At 43.3% G+C, this 19322-nt stretch overlaps 1 protein-coding gene across 6 annotated transcripts in view; it reads right to left on the minus strand.

Moving 5' to 3' along the window:
* Window positions 1-19322, minus strand: part of pcm1 (pericentriolar material 1) — a 280791-nt gene that overhangs the window by 208513 nt on the left and 52956 nt on the right. For all 6 annotated transcript variants that reach the window (XM_070869661.1, XM_070869689.1, XM_070869670.1 and 3 more), the window contains 2 exons: window positions 6166-6343; window positions 1110-1219 (listed from right to left, as the gene is read on the minus strand). In XM_070869661.1, coding sequence (XP_070725762.1) covers window positions 1110-1219; window positions 6166-6343 — 288 coding nt within the window. The remainder of the gene's footprint in view (window positions 1-1109; window positions 1220-6165; window positions 6344-19322) is intronic.

Consider the following 19322-nt stretch of genomic DNA (forward strand, 5'->3'; position numbering starts at 1 on the left):
GTGGATATGAGGAAAGGAATAACTGAAGTTCGTCCTCAGAGCCTTGGGAGCAGTACTGAGCTATGACCAAGTGATGATGCCAAGATTAGCCATCTGAGAATAAGGTGGGGGGATTTAAAAACAAACTCGAGACACACCACAATATTTTAATTATGTTAGAAAATCTATCAATAAAAATATCTTAAGTGATATGCACTTCCTGTTTACAAATTCTTACTTTCCATGGACACATTTTAAAATTTTGTGTAAAGACGTGATGTTACAATTACACCCTCCAGCCATCTGTAGCACCACAGCTTTGCATCACTTAGCACCTCAATCAACTCTACTGCTCTGTTCACCAAATTGCCAGTACATTTGTTTTTTAATTATAATTAATAACAAGTCAATCTCACAGGAAATCAAATCCAATTACAGGGTGGGGGATGTGGAAGGAGAGGAGGGGGACGAGAGGAGAGGAGAGGGGGAGAGGGGAGAGGAGAGGAGAGAGAGGGGGACGAGAGCAGAGGAGAGGAGAGAGGGGGATGAGAGCAGAGGAGAGGAGAGGGGGACTAGAGGAGAGGAGAGGGGGATGAGAGGAGAGGAGAGAAAGGGGGGAGAGAGAAGAGGAGAGGAGAGAGGGGGACGAGAGGAGAGGAGAGAGGGGGACAAGAGGAGAGGAGAGGAGAGGGGGATGAGAGGAGAGGGGGACGAGAGGAGAGGGGGACGAGAGGAGAGGAGAGAAAGAGAAGCGAGGAGAGGAGAGAAAAGAGGTTTAAGGAGAGGGGAAATTACACTTTATAGTTCCCCATCACCATCCTCTCTTCTCCCCCTCCCATTCTCCTTTCCTCACCCCTTCTTTCACATCCTCCCTTCTCACTCCTCCTTCCTTCTGCCCTTCCCGCTTATCTCCGTCTTCCCTTGTCCTTCCTCTCTTCCATTCCCTTCTGCTGCCCCATCTCTACTCACCCAGCCCCTCCTCTTCCCACCACACCCCTCTTCTGCTCTTCTTTCACCCACGCCCCTCCATTCTCCTTCAATAAATTATCGATGACGATTACAGAATGAACCAGAGTAGAATTTAGAAACTAGTTTCGTGCTTTTGGAAATGAGCACTCTTCATAATATACCTGAGAGTTCTGGAGCTGGTTGTGGAACCGTTGAATCAAATCATTTAATTCCTCGTTGAGTTCAGATGTTATACTTAGTCCTGAAACACTACCAGTTGTCTCTGTTACAACTATTGGGGACAAGAAAAACATAATTAATGATTTTTTTTTAAACTAATGTAAATATATTCAACTGTTTAAAAAAAATTGTATCACAAAACAACTTTGTTCTAATTTTAAATGTATTTTCATCACGTGACATTAATTGCTAAAAAATGTATAAAATTTAGTGAACAAGCTGTACCTTGATTCAATTTTTTTCGTTAAGACCTGTGAAAATGGTATGGAGCAGAGGTTTCATTTTTTTGTTGAAAAATATGGAAACTACATGGCTTAAGAAAAAAGTTTAGCATTTTGGGTAAAAATAAAATATGGAGCTTTATACTTAAGTATAACTGTCTGTGATTGCTGCTGCATTATAAATGCGGGGGCAATGCACCATTTAACAAGGACTGCCTCCTTCTGTGCTGTCACCAGTCTGTGATAAGCTCCTCTAAGATGGAGCTGTGAGTGTGCCTGATCCTTTAAAGCCACAGGCCGAATTGTTGTAAAAAAGCATTTCTTGAGGTCATTTGAGGTTGCATAAGTGCTACTTCAAGCTGCAAAATCTCATGTTTATGTACAAATTTTTAGATTGGCCAATGCATTGGGAATTTAAAATGAAACACCGGTAGCTCCTCTTTGAAAGTAATTCCTTGCAAGTATTTATTGTTCCATCATTATCCTCTGAAACAAAATATCAAAACATGCAGTAGATTTGGCTCACTGCAGTCCTTAGAAAGGAAACCTGAAAAGTTCCTGAGTGAACAGGACAATTCCAGCTCGAGGACAAGTTGCTCCATTTATCAGGAGTTATGGGTTCTTGCTGCACCCCCTTAAGTTTTTCTTGATTGCGGTAGAAATCGTTTTTCTCTCTTTTCCTTTCTCAGGCGATTGTGTGGTTCGGGTGGCATCAATGCCCAGATGAGAAACCTTAATGGGAATTTCGTTTTTTTCCTGTCCTTTTCTGTCTAAGGAGAAACTGGGGTTGTTCTCCTTAGAGCAAAGACATTTGAGGAGATTTGATAGAGGTGTTCAAAGTCATTTGGGTTTCTAGAAGGCATTCGATAAGGTGCCACATGAGAAGTTACTGCACAAGATAAAAGCTCACGGGGTTGGGGGTAATATATTAGTATGGATAGAGGATTGGTTAACTAACAGAAAACAGAGTCGGGATAAATGGGTCATTTTACGGTTGGCAAACAGTTACTAGTGGGGTGCCGCAGGGATCAGTGCTGGGTGCTCAACTATGTACAATCTATATTAATGACTTGAATGAAGGGACCGAGCATAATGTAGCAAAGTTTGCTGTTGATACAAAGATGGGTGGGAAAGCAAATTGTGGGGAGGTCACAAAAAATCTGCAAAGGGATTTAGACAGGCTAAGTGAGTGGGCAAAAATTAGATAGATGGAATATAATGTGGGAAATGTGAGGTTATCCACTTTGGCAGAAATAATAGAAAAGCAAATTATAATTTAAATGGAGAAAAATTGCAAAGTGCTGCAGTACAGAGACACCTGGGGGTTCTTGTGCATCAAACACAAAGTTAGTATGCAGGTACAGCAAGTAATCAGAAAGGCAAATGGAATGTTGGCCTTTATTGCAAGAGGGATAGAGTATAAAAGCAGAGAAGTCCTGCTACAACTGTACAGGGTATTGGTGAGGCCACACCTGGAGTACTGTGTACAGTTTTGATCTCCGTATTTAAGGAAGGATATACTTGCATTGGCGGCTGTTCAGAAAAGGTTCACTCGGTTGATTCTGGAGATGAGTGGGTTCACTTATGAGGATAGGTTTAGTAGGTTGGGCCTATACTCATTGGAGTTCAGAAAAATGAGAGGTGATCTTATCGAAACATATAAGGTAATGAGGGGGCTCGACAAGGTGGATGCAGAGAGAATAGTTCCACTCACAGGGGAAACTAAAACTAGGGGACATACTTAGAATAAGGGGCCATAAGAACATAAGAATTAGGAACAGGAGTAGGCCATCTAGCCCCTCGAGCCTGCTCTGCCATTCAATAAGATCATGGCTGATCTGGCCGTGGACTCAGCTCCACTTACCCGCCCGTTCCCCATAACCCTTAATTCCCTTATTAGTTAAAAATCTATCTATCTGTGACTTGAATACATTCAATGAGCTAGCCTCAACTGCTTCCTTGGGCAGAGAATTCCACAGATTCACAACCCTCTGGGAGAAGAAATTCCTTCTCAACTCGGTGTTAAATTGGCTCCCCCGTATTTTGAGGCTGTGCCCCCTAGTTCTAGTCTCCCCGACCAGTGGAAACAACCTCTCTGCCTCTATCTTGTCTATCCCTTTCATTATTTTAAATGTTTCTATAAGATCACCCCTCATCCTTCTAAACTCCAACGAGTAAAGACCCAGTCTACTCAATCTATCATCATAAGGTAACCCCTTCATCTCCGGAATCAACCTAGTGAATCGTCTCTGTACCCCCTCCAAGGCTAGTATATCCTTCCTTAAGTAAGGCGACCAAAACTGCACGCAGTACTCCAGGTGCGGCCTCACCAATACCCTATACAGTTGCAGAAGGAACATCTGCTTTTGTACTCCATCCCTCTCGCAATGGGCCATCCATTTAAAACTGAGATGAGGAGAAATTTCTTCTCTGAGGGTTGTAAATCTGCAATTTTCTGCCCCAGAGAACTGTGGAGGCTGGGCCATTGAATATATTTAAGGCGGAGAGAGACAGATTTTTGAGCGATAAGAGAGTAAAAGGTTATGGGGAGCAGGCAGGGAAGTGGAGCCGAGTCCACGATCAGATCAACCATGAACTTATTGAATGGCGGAGCAGGCTCGAGGCGCCAAATGGCCTAATCCTGCTCCTATTTCTTCTGTTCTTATGTTATGAAGGGTCCAGACAGAGTAGATAGAGAGAAAGTGTTCTCATTGCGGAAGGTCGAGAACCAGAAGACACAGATTTAAGGTGATTGGCAGAAGTACCAACGGCGACATGAGGAAAAACATTTTTACGCAGCGAGTGGTTATGATCTGGAATGCACTGCCTGAAAGGGTGGTGGAGGCACATTCAATCATGGCTTTCAAAAGATAATTAGATAAGTACCTGAAAGGAAAAATAACTGCAGAGCTATGGAGAAAGGGCAGGGGAGTGGGACTAGCCAAAATGCTCTTGCTGTCGTGGGCTCAATGGGCCAAATGTGTGACAATTCTATGATTTTATGTCTCTTACAATACACACTCATTTTAAGGAGAGCCAGCAGCATACCCACAGTAATGTTGATTTTCTGTACGTATAAAACAATTGCATCAGAAATGTTCTCATGTTTTGAGATATTAATACAATGTAAAGTTGCAGCCTTATATTGTAGCAAGCTGTTTTATATGTAAAGTAGGTGTCAAAAACAATCGAAGCTCACCACAAATGGCCAGAAATCTACTTTTTGAATGTCAAAATTCATTTCTAACAAAGTAGAAAATAACGCCTTTTCATTTGTGTGCTATATTCGGTCTTGGACTCTTAAGTAATGTAATAAAAGGAGAGGGGTCAATCCCATCTAGTTTCATTCGATTCCAGTTCCCTTGTTCCAAGCATTTGTTTGCCATATCACAGCACTGAGACAGAACTCTGTGAGGTAGAGGTGACTCAGTTAAATGATTCTCAAAGATGATGATTTCAAACTCTGCAGAATTTTTTTTTGACTAATTCAGTTGCCACAGTCCATTGGGCTTAATTATAAAATCAACAAAATCACAAAATGTGATTAACAAACCAAAAATCCTTAACTCCTATGTAATAAAAACTGAATTGTACTTGTTCCAACAGCTAATTATAAAATTACTACACAAAGAGATGACTAAATGCTATGTGGTATAGAATGGCCTGAGCTAAAGCAACTAGAATTAATCCAAGGCGTCCTCTTTCCCCTCAACAGAAATTTAAATTGGCCCAGAAATTCCTGCCTCCTGGGTGTGTACGGACCCGGGAAGGCATCATAAAAGCCGGTTTTCAGCGCACAATGCACAAGCGCTGAAAACCGGCCTCTCCAGCTTGACATATCTTCCGTATCCCCACATCCAGGACATTCACATGGGCAAGATTGCAGTCTTTACCCATCTCTTGTCCAGCGGATGTCCTGAAAACTCTTGCACCTGATAAAAGCAGGCGCATAGCCTACTTTTACAGGTGTAACAGTTTTAAAATACACAAACATTATAAAATTAACATTAAAAAAAAATTGTTAAAAACCCTCCCCTCTGCGGTAAGTTTATTTTAAACCATAATTTTAAAAACTTTTTTAAAAATCAGAAAAATATATTTTTTTTATAATACATAAATAACTAATTTCAATTAATAAAAATATGTGGTGTATTTTTTTTTAATTAGAGTTGTGTGTGTTTGGGGGGGTTCTCATTCATAATAATGGGAATTCCAACTTACGGAATTCCCATTACGAATGAGAACATACTTTACCTGGATTGGCTGCCAGAGCCATGTGAATGCAGCTCCAGCCCTGCGCCGTCCTGACATGCACGCGCTCCAATGCGCAGTCATTGGAGGCCTCAGGACCGGGAACTTGCATGGGCGCAGCAGGAATAGGCAAGTCCGCATCTTTTTTAACTTTCTCCCTCGATCGCTGCGGGAAGCAGCTAACAAGGATTTCTGGGCCATAATGTCCTCTTTCGGGGATAGTTTCTCTTTCTAATTTGTTTCTTTACATACCAGGGAGCCACTCTGATGGAATAAGTTATGGATGCATCCTGCAGCAACTCCACATCATAGCGCAGAATTAAAGACATCAGGCAGCTTAAGACACCTATCCGGAAGTAATTCAATGAGGAAAAAGTAAAGGCTGAAATCAGTGATCCCAACTCTTTCTTCCTCTCATACCGTCTTTCTCTTTTATTGCAAATTGCTCACAAACACGTCAAATAAAAGTTTTCACTGCAGAGCAAGTATACGAGCTGATGCACATTCATATTTAAGTCAGGTATACCAGATTCATCCATTCCAACTATAGTCTGTTCTGCTTTGTGCTGTAGTGCCAGAAGTGCAGCCTGTCTTCCTTGAAGTGTTCTTAACTGTTCTTGTTGTTCTAACATTCTTTTCAGAAGTTCATGTTGCTTTTTCAGATTTTCCAACTCTTCTTTTGCATCTCGATGCTGATCATCTTCCTGTAAAAAACATATAAATGTCCAATTACCTTAAAAAGCTAAGTTAAGCTACGAGACACTCAAAACATTCACTAGTCAATGATCCATTTTATCTAACATCATGCAGGTCACAGCTGGAGGTCTTCCAAATTTAAATTGAGATTAAACTACTTTTGAGCAGTGCAGTATACTAGAAGGCAGCTCTGCGCAGATTCTTTTTCTGACAATATATATGGGGAGCACAGGTGAAGAGGACGACAAAACACAACCAAACATCAACTTGGGAAAGGTAAGGTGGCAGGTATGCTGCTTTATCTGTATGGTCAGCATTCAGGAGATACAGCTCATTTAGCCATTTAAGCAGATATGTATGCTGTAAACTAAATTAACTACCTTGGCTCTTCAAATAGAAGCATCCTGCATCTGTAGACCAAGTTATAGAAACATAGAAAATAGGTGCAGGAGTAGGCCATTTGGCCCTTCAAGCCTGCACCACCATTCAATATCATGACTGAGTACCCCTTTCCTGCTTTCTCTCCGTTACCTCTTGTTCCCTTTAGCCGTAAGGGCCATATCTAACTCCCTCTTGAATATATCCAATGAACTGGCATCAACAACTCTCTGTGGTATAGAATTCAACAGGTTAGCAACTCTGAGTGAAGAAGTTTCTCCTCATCTCAGTCCTAAATGGCTTACCCCTCATCTTTAGACTGTGTCCCCTGGTTCTGGACTTCCCCAACATCGGGAACATTCTTCCTGCATCTAACCTCCAGTCCCATCAGAATTTTATATATTTCTATGAGATCCCCTCTCATCCTTCTAAATTCCAGTGAATACAGGCCCAGTCGATCCAATCTCCCCTCATATGTGTCAGTCCTGCCATCCCGAGAATCAGTCTGGTGAACCTTCGCTGCACTCCCTCCATAGCAAGAACATCTTCCTCAGATTAGGAGACCAAAACTGCACACAATATTCCAGGTGAGGCCTCACCAAGGCCCTGTGCAACTGCAGTAAGACCTTCCTGCTCCTATACTCAAATCCCCTAGCTATGAAGGCCAACATACCATTTGCCTTCTTCACCACCTGCTGTACCTGCATGCCAACTTTCAATGACTGATGTACCATAACACCCAGGTCTCGTTGCACCTTCCCTTTTTCTAATCTGCCGCCATTCAGATAATATTCTGCCTTCATGTTTTTGCGACCAAAGTGGATAACCTCACATTTATCCACATTATACTGGAGCTGCCATGCGTTTGCCCACTCACCTAACCTGCCCAAGTCACCCTGCAGTCTCTTAGCGTCCTCCTCACAGCTCACACCGCCACCCAGCTTAGTGTCATCTGCAAACTTGGAAATATTACACTCAATTTCTTCATCCAAATCATTAATGTATATTGTAAATAGCTGGGGTCCCAGCACTGAGCCCTGCGGCACCCCACTAGTCACTGCCTGCCATTCTGAAAAGGACCCGTTTATCCCGACTCTCTGCTTCCTGTCTGCCAATCAGTTCTCAATCCACGTCAGTACATTACCCCCAATACCATGTGCTTTAATTTGGCACACCAATCTCAGCAGGAAAAATTGAGGGACACTGGCTCTAACTTTATTTACTCTTCCCATCACTTGCTACCTAGACGAATTTTTTTAAATAACAAAATATCACCAAGTACAAGTGCATAATACAACTTAAAAAAAGAGTGAATGACGTAGGTATATCAAGGATGCTTTGGATTTAAGAATCAAGATGACCAACATGACTTGCTAGCAAAATTCAAGTCCTTGGGATTAAAGGGATAGAAAGCAGAGAGCAGTGGTGAATGGTTGTTTTTTTTTTAGATTGCAAGGAAGTATATAGTGGTGTTCCCCAGGAGTTGGTATGAGCACCACTGCTCTTTTTAATACACAGTAATGACCTGGACTTGGGTACACAGGGCATAATTTCAAAGTCTGCAAATGGCACAAAACTAAGAAATGTATATAACAAGGAGGAGGATCGTAACAGACTTCAGGAGGACATAGACTAGTGAAATGGGCAGACACATGCCAGATGAAATTTAGCAGAAATGGAAAGTGTTACATTATGGTAGGAAGAATGGGGAGAGGCAACATAAACAAAATGGTACAATTTTAAAGGGAGTGCAGGAAGAGAGTCGCCCCCTGGGGGTGTATGTACACAAATATTTGAAGGACACGTTGAGAAGGATGTCAACGCATATGGGATCCTTGGCTTTATTAATAGGGAGGCATAGAGTACAAAAGCATGGAAGTTATGCGAAATCTTTATGAATCACTGGTTAGGCCCCACTGGCTTTCGAAGGGGGGGGGGGGCGGAGAAGAGATTTACTAAAATGGCATCAAAGATGAGGGTCTTCAGTTATGCAGAGAGACCAGAAAAGCTGCAGTTGTTCTCCTTAGAGCAGAGAAGGTTAAGAGGAAATATGATGGAGGTGTTCAAATTCATGAAGGGTTGTGATAAGATTAAATCAGGAGAAACTGTTTCCAGTGACAGAAGGGTCAGTATCCAGAGGACACAGATTAATGGTGATTGGCAAAAGAAGCAGAGGTGACATGAAGAAACAATTTTTTTTCAACGCAGCGAGTTGTTGTGCTTTGGAATGCACTGCCTGAAAGGGTGCTGAAAACAGATTTAATAGTAACTTTCAAATGAGAATTGGATAAATACATGAAAGGCAAAAGATTACAGGGCTATGGGGATAGTGTGGGGGAGTGGGACTAATTGGATATCACTACCAAAGAAATGGCAAAGGAACGATGGGCTGGCTGGCCTCTTTCTGTGCTGCATCATTCTATGGTTCTAAATCTAGTTTTCTTCTATCAATGAAGAGGATTCTTGCAGTTAAAATTAAATAGCTGTAGAAATAACAAAAGTTGTTGAAACAGAGTTACAGTGGGAGAACAGGAAAACTACTGTGGAATTTCAGGGCTGTAGACTGTGACTGATGAATTTACCGAGTAATGCTCAGTAAATATGTATGGAAGTTACGTGTAGCAGGGGCCTTTGAGATGCAGTCCAAAGTCATTTTCATTTGTTCCAGACACAAAAAGTTGGTGAGCGTTGCAAAGGTACTTGTTCTGCAAACTAAGTTCTGTCTGTATCTCAATTCTATCTATGACAGAACAAAGGAATGTATTCACAATACAAATGACAGAGGTCAGGGAGAGACCTGCTGTGTGTCCCAATTATCAAATTAGTCATCCATATTGAACAGCCCTACTACTTATTACAAGAGTGACTCGTGAAGCAACAGTCAATACCATGTTGTCAGAGAACAAATGTTTACAAAGCCTATATGGAATTATCAAAATTGTGCTCTCCATCTAACAATCTCAGTTTTGAATTTACTCAACGACTGAACATTCACAACCCTCTGGGGTAATGAATTACAAAGATTCACAACCCTCTGAGTGAAAAAATTTCTCATCTCAGTCCCAAAAGCTGACCCATTATCCTCAGATTATAGCCCTTAGGTCTAGACCCTCCAGTCAGGGGAAACAGCCTCTGTTGTTATGCAAACACTCGATATAATTCTTGGAAGATAAAATTCCACCTGTTAAATTTAGCAAAAACAAAGTCAGTGGAAGTACAAAATGGGATACTCAACAGGAGCAATTTTACCCCCAGGTCTCAAAGCACAAGTCACCTCCACATGAAGCACTCATTTAAGTTGGTGCATTTGTGTCCAAGTCACAGTCAACTGTTACATGATCGATGTCTGCCAAGCGTAGATCTGAGATTCACAGACTAACAAAAGGGCAACATGGCATCGGATTCAAGCCAAATACCTCATTTGATAATCAAATGAACAACTGTTTTGCTGTCCATGCTCAAGCTCTGATCAAGGGATGGAATCGAACATCTGACATCTGGGTCCGTTAACAGATAATTTGGACTCCACATAAAATCAGAGCAATGTCCAAATACCTTGCATGTAGAATCCTGGTATCAGGAAATCATTCATTAGGTTATGGATTTTCTTTTTGAGCGGGTGGGAGGGACCCCTGCAGAGAATATAACGCACTCTGGACAGTGAGGAAGCAATACATTAGTCTGGGAACATAAGGAAAAACCAAAATGACACTGCTTTAAACAAGCAGAAAATAATATATTGTCTAACTCCCAGTTCAGTGATTTCAAGAGTCAAGCCAAAAACAGCAACCTGCTCATTTTATTCCATATCAGCATAGTCCAAAATGGACTATGATAAGCTTCAAGAAATTTAGACGAGAGTCTATCCATTGCAAAGAATCGACAAACAAAAAACCCACCAAGTAATAATTAATTACAGGAATAACCAATGTGTTATTGCATCTTTTGCCCATTCAAATAGGTCAACTTATAAGAAATAATTACCACAGTAGCATAGTGGTAATGTTATTGGACTAGTAATCCAGAGGCCTCGACTAATGATCCAGAGACGCAAGTCCCACGGCAGCTGTGAAATTTAAATTCAGTTAAATAAATCTGGAATAAAATACTAGCATCAGTAATGGTGACCATGGGCCCAAGTTTCGGCTCGAGTTGCTCCTATTTTTTTGGAGCAACTAGTTGAGTATGGAGTATCTTAGAAATCGCAATTCTCGGCATTTAGTTTGCTCCAATTCTAGTTAGTTAGAATAGTTTAGTTTTAGTACAGTTTTTTTTTCAAAAGGGGGCGTTACCAGCCACTTACGCCTGTTTGGCAAGTTTACGCAGCGAAAAGTTACTCCAAACTAACTTAGAATGGAGTAAGTGTCGGGTTTTTTTTACGCTCAGAAAAACCTTGCCGAAATTTTAGGAATTAGGCGCAGGGAGCGAGAGTTAGGGGGTGGGGGAGGGAAGTTAGGGGATTTTACAAAGCATTAAACACATCACTTCTTCCAATAAAGAACCATCATCAATAATAAATGATAAATAAATCAATAAATAAAAAATTACATTTTTCTACCTCTCCATCGAAGCAACGGCAGCAGGCACCGAGCTGCGATCTTTCGGCCAGGGGATAGGGGAGGCATTGAAAATACTGGGAGCGCGAGCACACATGCAGGCAGACAGCTCCACACACCCAAAAATCATTTTCTGCATGTCCCTTTAAAGATGGCCGATTGCCAATGTTTGTGTGCCATTACGCATCCGCGCACGCTCCAATGCACATGCACAACGCTGCCGGCATTCAAACTGATGCAGGGCCCTAGCCCCGCCCCTCTGCCAGCAGTGCTTGGTCAGAACGCGTTTGCTCCACCCCCAGCTGCTCCTACTGCGCCACACTGAGCTGCAAACGGGCCTACAGGTGTCGGAGAATCGCGAGGTAAGTATTTGCCGCTTTTTCAGTTCTAGAAATTAGGCGGTCCTCTCCGAGGTGCGCCGTTCTAACGGGGATCCGAAACTTGGGCACCATGAAACTATCGGATCGCTGTAAAAAGCCCATCTTGTTCACTAATGTCCTTTAGGGAAGGAAATCGGCCGTCCTTACCTGGTCTGGCCTACATGTGACTTCAAACCCACAGCAATGTGGTTGACTCTTAACTCCCCTCTGAAATGGCCGAGCAAACCACATAGCTGTAAACAGTTGTACAAAATTACTACAAAGAAGTATACCAAGAATAAACTATGAAAAACCAGACAGATCACCAGGCATCAAATTAAGCACTGGACACGAGAAAGGCGCACCAAGCCCAGTCAACCCTGCAAAGTTCTCCTCACTAACATCTGTGAAATAGTCAAACAACATCCTAACAGTCATACCCAGAGAATAATATCTTTCCGCCAATGTCCCACTTCTCCAACACCATCCCTCGATATGTCCTGTCCCACCGGCAGAACAGACCCACCAAAGGTGGCAGCACAGTGGTATACAGTCGGGAGGGAGTAGCCCTGGGATATCTCAACATTGACTCCGGACCCTATGAAGTCTTATGGCATCAGGTCAAACCTGCTGATTATCACCTACCGCCCTCTCTCAGCTGTTGACCACCACTTGGAAGAAGCACTAATGGTAACAAGGCACAGAACATACTCTGGGTGGGGGACTTCAATGTCCATCACCAAGAGTGGCTCAATAGCACCACTACTGACCAAGCTGGCAGAGTTCTGAAGGACATAGCTGCCAGACTGGGCCGACAGCCTTGGTCCAAACATGGACAAGAGAGCTGAATTCCACATGTGAGACAAGAGTGACTGCCCTTGACATCAAGGCAACATTTAACAAAGTGTGGCATCAAGTAGCCCTAGTAAAATTGAAGTCAATGGAATCAGGGAGAATACTCTCCACTGGCTGGAGTCATACCTTGCACAAAGGAAGATGGTTGTGGTTGTTGGAGGCCAATCATCTCAGTCCCAGGACATCGTTGCAGGAGTTCCTCAGTGCAGTGACCGAGTGCCAACCATCTTCAGCTGCTTCATCGATGAACTTCCCCCCATCATAGGGTCAGAAGTAGGGTTCTCTGATGATTGCAGTGTTCAGTTCCATTTGCAACTGCTCAGATAATGAAGCAGTCCCTGCCCGCATGCAGCAAGACCAGGACAACATTCAGGCTTGGGCTGATAAGTGGCAAGTAGCATTCGTGCCACATAAGTGCCAGGCAATGACCATCTCCGACAAGAGAGTCTAACCATTGCCCCTCGATATTCAATGACATTACCATCGCAGAACCCTCACCAGCAACATTCATCACAAATTTAACTGGACTAGCCACATAAATACTGTGGCTACAAGAGCAGGTCAGAGGCTGGGTATTCTGCAGCGAGTGCCTCACCTCCCGACTCCCCAAAGCATTTCCACCATCTACAAGTCAGGAGTGTGATGGAATACTCTCCACTCACCTGGATGAGTACAGCCCCAACAACACAAAAAACTCGACATCATCCAGAACAAAGCAGCCCGCTTGATTGTCACCCGATCCATCACTGGCACTCTGTGGCTGCAGAGTATACCATTTACAAGATGCACTGCAGCAACTCACAAAGCTTCTTCAACAGCACCTCCCAAACCTGCGACCTCTACTACCGACAAGGGCAAGGGCAGCAGGGAACACCATCACCTCCAAGTCACACACCATTCAGACTTGGAAATATATCACTTTTCCTTCATAATTGCTGGGTCAAAATTCTGGAACTCCCTCCCGAGCGGCACTGCGGGAGTACCCTCACCACATGGACTGCAGCGGCGGCTCACCTTCTCAAGGGCAATTAAAGATGGGCAATAAATGCTGGTCTTACCAGCGATGCCACATCCCATGAACAAATAATTTTTTAAAAATCAAAATTATCTAAGCATTTTACTTCAACATAGAATAAAACTGGCCACCGATCTTGAGGTGAAGAATGAATGAAAAGTTCAGTGCTCATAACAAAGCCCTAAAATTTGAGATAATCAATTTCTCTAAAATTGTACTGCACAATATTAATTTTCACTTTTCGGAACGCCAGCAAGTTGTGAATCTTTATCCATGAATATTAATAGAGGAGGGAGGAGGTACAAGGTGAAAGAAAGGAGACAACAAACCAGTTTACATATGGACATGTTAATTTGCAACACCTAAAGCTCTCATTGGGCCCCCTTGATAACAAGTCGTGATTGCTGATTGGTCCCCTTGGAGAATAAGACACACCCAGCAGTTTCTCTGGAATGTGTAATTAGATCCACCCTGCCAATGTAAGCAGTGACGTTGCAAAGTGTAATTCAAGCCATTCTGATTGCCGCCTCCAGACAGAACAGAGTTCGCTTGGAACAGACAGGGTTCACTCTCACAGGTTAAGACCTTCTCCCACCCTCAAACAAGTTCCTGCTCCCACCCCCACATTCCTGACCTCCTCCCCGCCCAACTTCCTGGATAATCACTTTGTTCACATATGTAACTTTTTTCTTCTCCCTATAACCTGAGCTTAAGTAATGTTCTTTCTCTTCCCTGCCACCACCCCACTCCCCAAATCACAAGCTGAAGAGACAATTAATATTTTTGGCAGCAAGACACTCATGTCGAACCACTAATTCCAAAACTAAAATTGGAATTCATTCAATTAACAATACCTAACCCAATTTACGATATCAAAGGAACTTTGAGACACCACTTGGGAAATTCCAGAGGAATCAATATTGCAGAAGATTACTACACAGACAATTATGACACAAAATTAAACAATGGGAAGGGGATATCTGTAGTACATGAAAACTCAACTTTCCTTATTTCAATTAAAACACTACAAAGGGTAAACATACTTTAATGTAACACTGACTCCCCCAGTTTCTTCTGTCGATCTGAAGTTATCAATCAGGCTTATCAGATTTTGAAACACACAAATATATGAAATTAACTTAAATCATACACAATCTGGCAATTTAAAAATTGGTTTGTTCAAATTATTTTCAGTTTTGTCGCATAAGTTGCAGCCTATTCTCTTCAAATTAATATTTAGAAAGCCAGTTGAATTGGTTTATTATGTACAAAGCAGTGCACCAAAGCTCGCTGATGCAACAAGCATTAAATTTTATGATGAAAATTTTCATTTCAAACTGTAAGAATCAACCAGTAAATAATAAACGTCTGCAACACTATCTAAATTAACATTTAGTATCTTCAGTTCACACCAAATATGGTACAATATAGATTATGTTTAGGTCACTATCTAAATGTCTTTTAAAATTTCAAAAACAGATAAGAACATTGGGCCCAAGTTTCGGCCTCAGTTGCTCCTGATTTTTTGGAGCAACTGGTGCAGAACGGGGTATCTTAGAAATTCAAATTCTCGGCATTTCGTTTGCTCCAGTTCTAGTCAGTTTCACTTTGGAACAGAATGTTTTTTTCAAAAGGGGGCGTGTCCGGCCACTTACGCCTGTTTTCAAAGTTTCGGCAGTGAAAACTTACTCCAAACTAACTTAGAATGGAGTAAGTGAAGATTCTTGTACGCTCGAAAAAACCTTGTCGACACTTTAGAAAATCAGGCGTAGGTTACAAATTAGGCATAGGGAACGAGGTGGGGGGGGAGGGGGGGGGGGGAAAGGGAAGTCATTAAATTCTACAATCAATCCTTAGTTATACTAATACAAATATTATACAAATAAATCCAACCTGAAGAAAAATTTATAAGCAAAGAAAAGATTAAATAAACCATGTTCCTACCTGTGTGAAACAGCAGCAGCTCATGTTAGAGACAGGCAGGGGTATGGCGTCAGTGTCTCGACGGCAGCCCCAACAGCGGCAGCAAGCAGCCTTCGAGCTGAGCTGCTGTGCTGCAGGCAGGCCTTCATTCTGTTAGTGGCTGGCCGGCAGCCGAAGGATCAACACCGGAGGCACGCAGCTTTTCAAGGGGGTTGAGGCAATTCGGCCATGGGATAGGAGCGGCGTCAGTGGCTGGCCGGCAGCCGAAGGATCAACACTGGACACGCAGCTTTTCAAGGGACCCGAGTCCATTCGGCCATGGGATAGGAGCGACGTCAGTGGCTGGCCGGCAGCCGAAGGATCAACACCGGACACACGCAGCTTTTCAAGGGGGTTGAGGCAATTCGGCCACGCTTAAGGGATGGCGTCGGTGGCTCAACAGCAGCCGAGTCGTTTTAAAAATGGCCGAGTGCCAATGTTTGTTTGACACTGCGCGTGTGCGCACGCTCCAACGCGCACGCGCAGGTTTGCCGGCACCATGTTGGCTCATTTAAATTGGACCCGCCCCCCACTACTTACAGAATCGGCGCGAGTGTTTGGCTCCGCCTCCCGCTGTGAAGATCGCGCCGCACCAAGCTGAGATCGAGCTCCGAGGAGCCGGAGAATATCGAAGTTTTTTTCTAGCGCACTTTTAGGCTCGAAGAACAGGCGTCCAGCTCGGAGGTGCACCGTTTTCAGCGCGGGCCGAAACTTGGGGCCATAGTTTCACAAGACCTTCAATGAGTTTAACCATTAAGAGTTCCAGCAGTACAAGTGTTTTCAAAGCTCTCGTGCCTGCTTATATATTTTGAGATTATACAGCATGATGTCAAAACTTAAATTTTGTATTTTAGCATGGTCATTCTTTCTTTTATTACCTTCGTCATCTTCCTTCAATGTTTTCTTAAAACTTACTTGGTTTCCAACATAGCTTAATTTGTGGTGGTGGTGGGGGGGGGGGGGGTAGGTTCTAAATTAACAATGCTTTAGCGCACTTCTACTTATCCATTTTCCAATTTAGGGTGGCATCTACGTTAAAAACTTGGTGACACCTCACCTGGAATAGTGTGTTCAAATTTGGTCTCCTAATCTGAGGAAGGACGTTCTTGCTATTGAGGGAGTGCAGCGAAGGTTCACCAGACTGATTCCCGGGATGGCAGGACTGACATATGTGGAGAGACTGGATCAACTGGGCCTTTATACATTGGAGTTTAGAAGGATGAGAGGGGATGTCATAGAAACATACAAGATTCTGACGGGGTGGGACAGGTTAGATGCGGGTAGATTGTTCCCGATGTTGGGGAAGTCCAGAACCAAGGGACACAGTCTTAGGATAAGGGGTAGGCAATTTAGGACTGAGATGAGGAGAAACTTCTTCACTCAGAGTTGTTCATCTGTGGAAATCCCTGCCGCAGAGAGTTGTTGATGCCAGTTCATTGGATGTATTCAAGAGGGAGTTAGATGTGGCCCTTATGGCTGAAGGGATCCAGGGGTATGGAGAGAAAGCAGGAAAGGGGTACTGAGAGAATGATCAGCCATTATCTTATCAAATGGTGGTGCAGGCTCGAAGGGTCAAATGGTCTACTCCTGCACCTATTTTCTATGTTTGTCTTCAACTAGATGAAAACACTAAATTTTGAGGGGAGCTGAGGACCATGAATGGTCAATTTCTGTTTTTTTCAAAAAAACGATCAAAACAACATCAAAGTTTCAATTGTCTTAGCACACACATCTAAATTATGCACTGCAGCACTGGAGCTGCAGATGGATTTACTCTGGAGCATCCGCGATGCTGAGGATGACGTGAATAGCACGTTTAGTGAGTTGGTCTTACCGCAGGTAAAGGTTACGCAGCCAGAGAGTGGATGAGTGACCAACAGGAAGAGCAGTGGAAGGAAGGTAGTGCAAGGGTCCCCTGCAGTCATCCCCCTGCAAAACAGATACACCGCTTTGGGTACTGTTGAGTGGGATGACTCATCACGGGAGGGCAGCAGCAACCAAGTTCATGGCACCATGGGTGGCTCTGCTGCACAGGAGGGCAGGAAAAAGAGTGGGAGAGCTATAGTGATAGGGGATTCTATTGTAAGGGGAATATAGATAGACGTTTCTGCTGCCACAACCGAGACTCCAGGATGGTATGTAGCTTCCCTGGTGCAAGGGTCAAGGATGTCTCGGAGCGGGTGCGGGACATTTTGAAGGGGGAGGGTAAACAGCCAGTTGTCGTGGTGCATGTAGGTACCAACGATATAGATAAAAAACGGGATGAGGTCCTACAAGACGAATTTAGGGAGCTAGGAGCTAAATTAAAAAGTAGGACCTCAAAAGTAGTAATCTCAGGATTGCTATCAGTGCCACGTGCTAGTCAGAGTAGGAATCGCAGGATAGCTCAGATGAATACGTGGCTCGAGGAGTGGTGCAGAAGGGAGGGATTCAAATTCCTGGGACATTGGAACCGGTTCTGGGGGAGGTGGGACCAGTACAAACCGGACGGTCCGTACCTGGGCAGGACCGGAACCAATGTCCGAGGGGGAGTGTTTGCAAGTGCTGTTGGGGAGGAGTAAAACAAACATGGCAGGGGAATGGGAATCTCTGCAGGGAGACAGAGGGAAATAAATGGAGGCAGAAGCAAAAGATAGAAAGGAGAACAGTAAAAGTGGAGGGCAGAGAAACCCAAGGCAAAAAACAAAAAGGGCCACATTACAGCAAAATTCTAAAGGGGCAAAGGATGTTAAAAAGACAAGCCTGAAGGTTCTGTGCCTCAATGAGAGGAGTATTCACAATAAGGTGGACGAATTAACTGCGCAGATAGTTATGATGTAATTGGCATCACAGAGACATGGCTCCAGGGTGACCAAGGCTGGGAACTCAATATCCAGGGGTATTCAACATTTGGGAAGGATAGACAGAAAGGAAAAGGAGGTGGGGTGGCGTTGCTGGTTAAAGAGGAAATTAATGCAATAGTAAGGAAGGACATTAGCTTGGATGATGTGGAATCGGTATTGGTGGAGCTACGGAATACCAAAGGGCAGAAAACGCTAGTGGGAATTGTGTGCCGACCACCAAACAGTAATAGTGAGGTTGGAGACAGCAGCAAACAAGAAATTAGGGATGCGTGCAATAAAGGTACAGCAGTTATCATGGGCGACTTTAATCTACATATTGATTGGGCTAACCAAACTGGTAGCAATGTGGTGGAGGAGGATTTCCTGGAGTGTGTTAGGGATGGTTTTCTCGACCAATATGTCGAAGAGCGAACTCGACGGCTGGCCATCCTAGACTGGGTGATGTGTAATGAGAAAGGACCAATTAGCAATCTTGTTGTGCGAGGCCCCTTGGGGGAAGAGTGACCATAATATGGTAGAATTCTTTATTAAGATGGAGAGTGACACAGTTAATTCAGAGACTCGGGTCCTGAACTTAAGGAAAGATAACTTCGATGGTATGAGACGGGAACTGGTTAGAATTGACTGGCGAGTGATACTTAAAGGGTTGATGGTGGATAGGCAATGGCAAACATTTAAAGGTCACATGGGTGAACTTCAACAATTGTACATTCCTGTCTGGAGTAAAAATAAAACGGGCAAGTTGGGTCAACCGTGGCTAACAAGGGAAATTAAGGATAGTGTTAAATCCAAGGAAGAGGCATATAAATTGGCCAGAAAAAGCAGCAAACTTGACAACTGGGAGAAATTTAGAATTCAGCAGAGGAGGACAAAGGGTTTAATTAGGAGGGGGAAAATTGAGTGCGAGAGGAAGCTTGCTGGGAACATAAAAGCTGACTGCAAAAGCTTCTATAGATATGTGAAGAGAAAAAGATTAGTGAAAACAAACGTAGGTAAGTCCCTTGCAGTCAGATTCAGAT

This window comes from Pristiophorus japonicus, chromosome 2 (assembly GCF_044704955.1).
Source record: "Pristiophorus japonicus isolate sPriJap1 chromosome 2, sPriJap1.hap1, whole genome shotgun sequence".
Taxonomy (NCBI): domain Eukaryota; kingdom Metazoa; phylum Chordata; class Chondrichthyes; family Pristiophoridae; genus Pristiophorus; species Pristiophorus japonicus.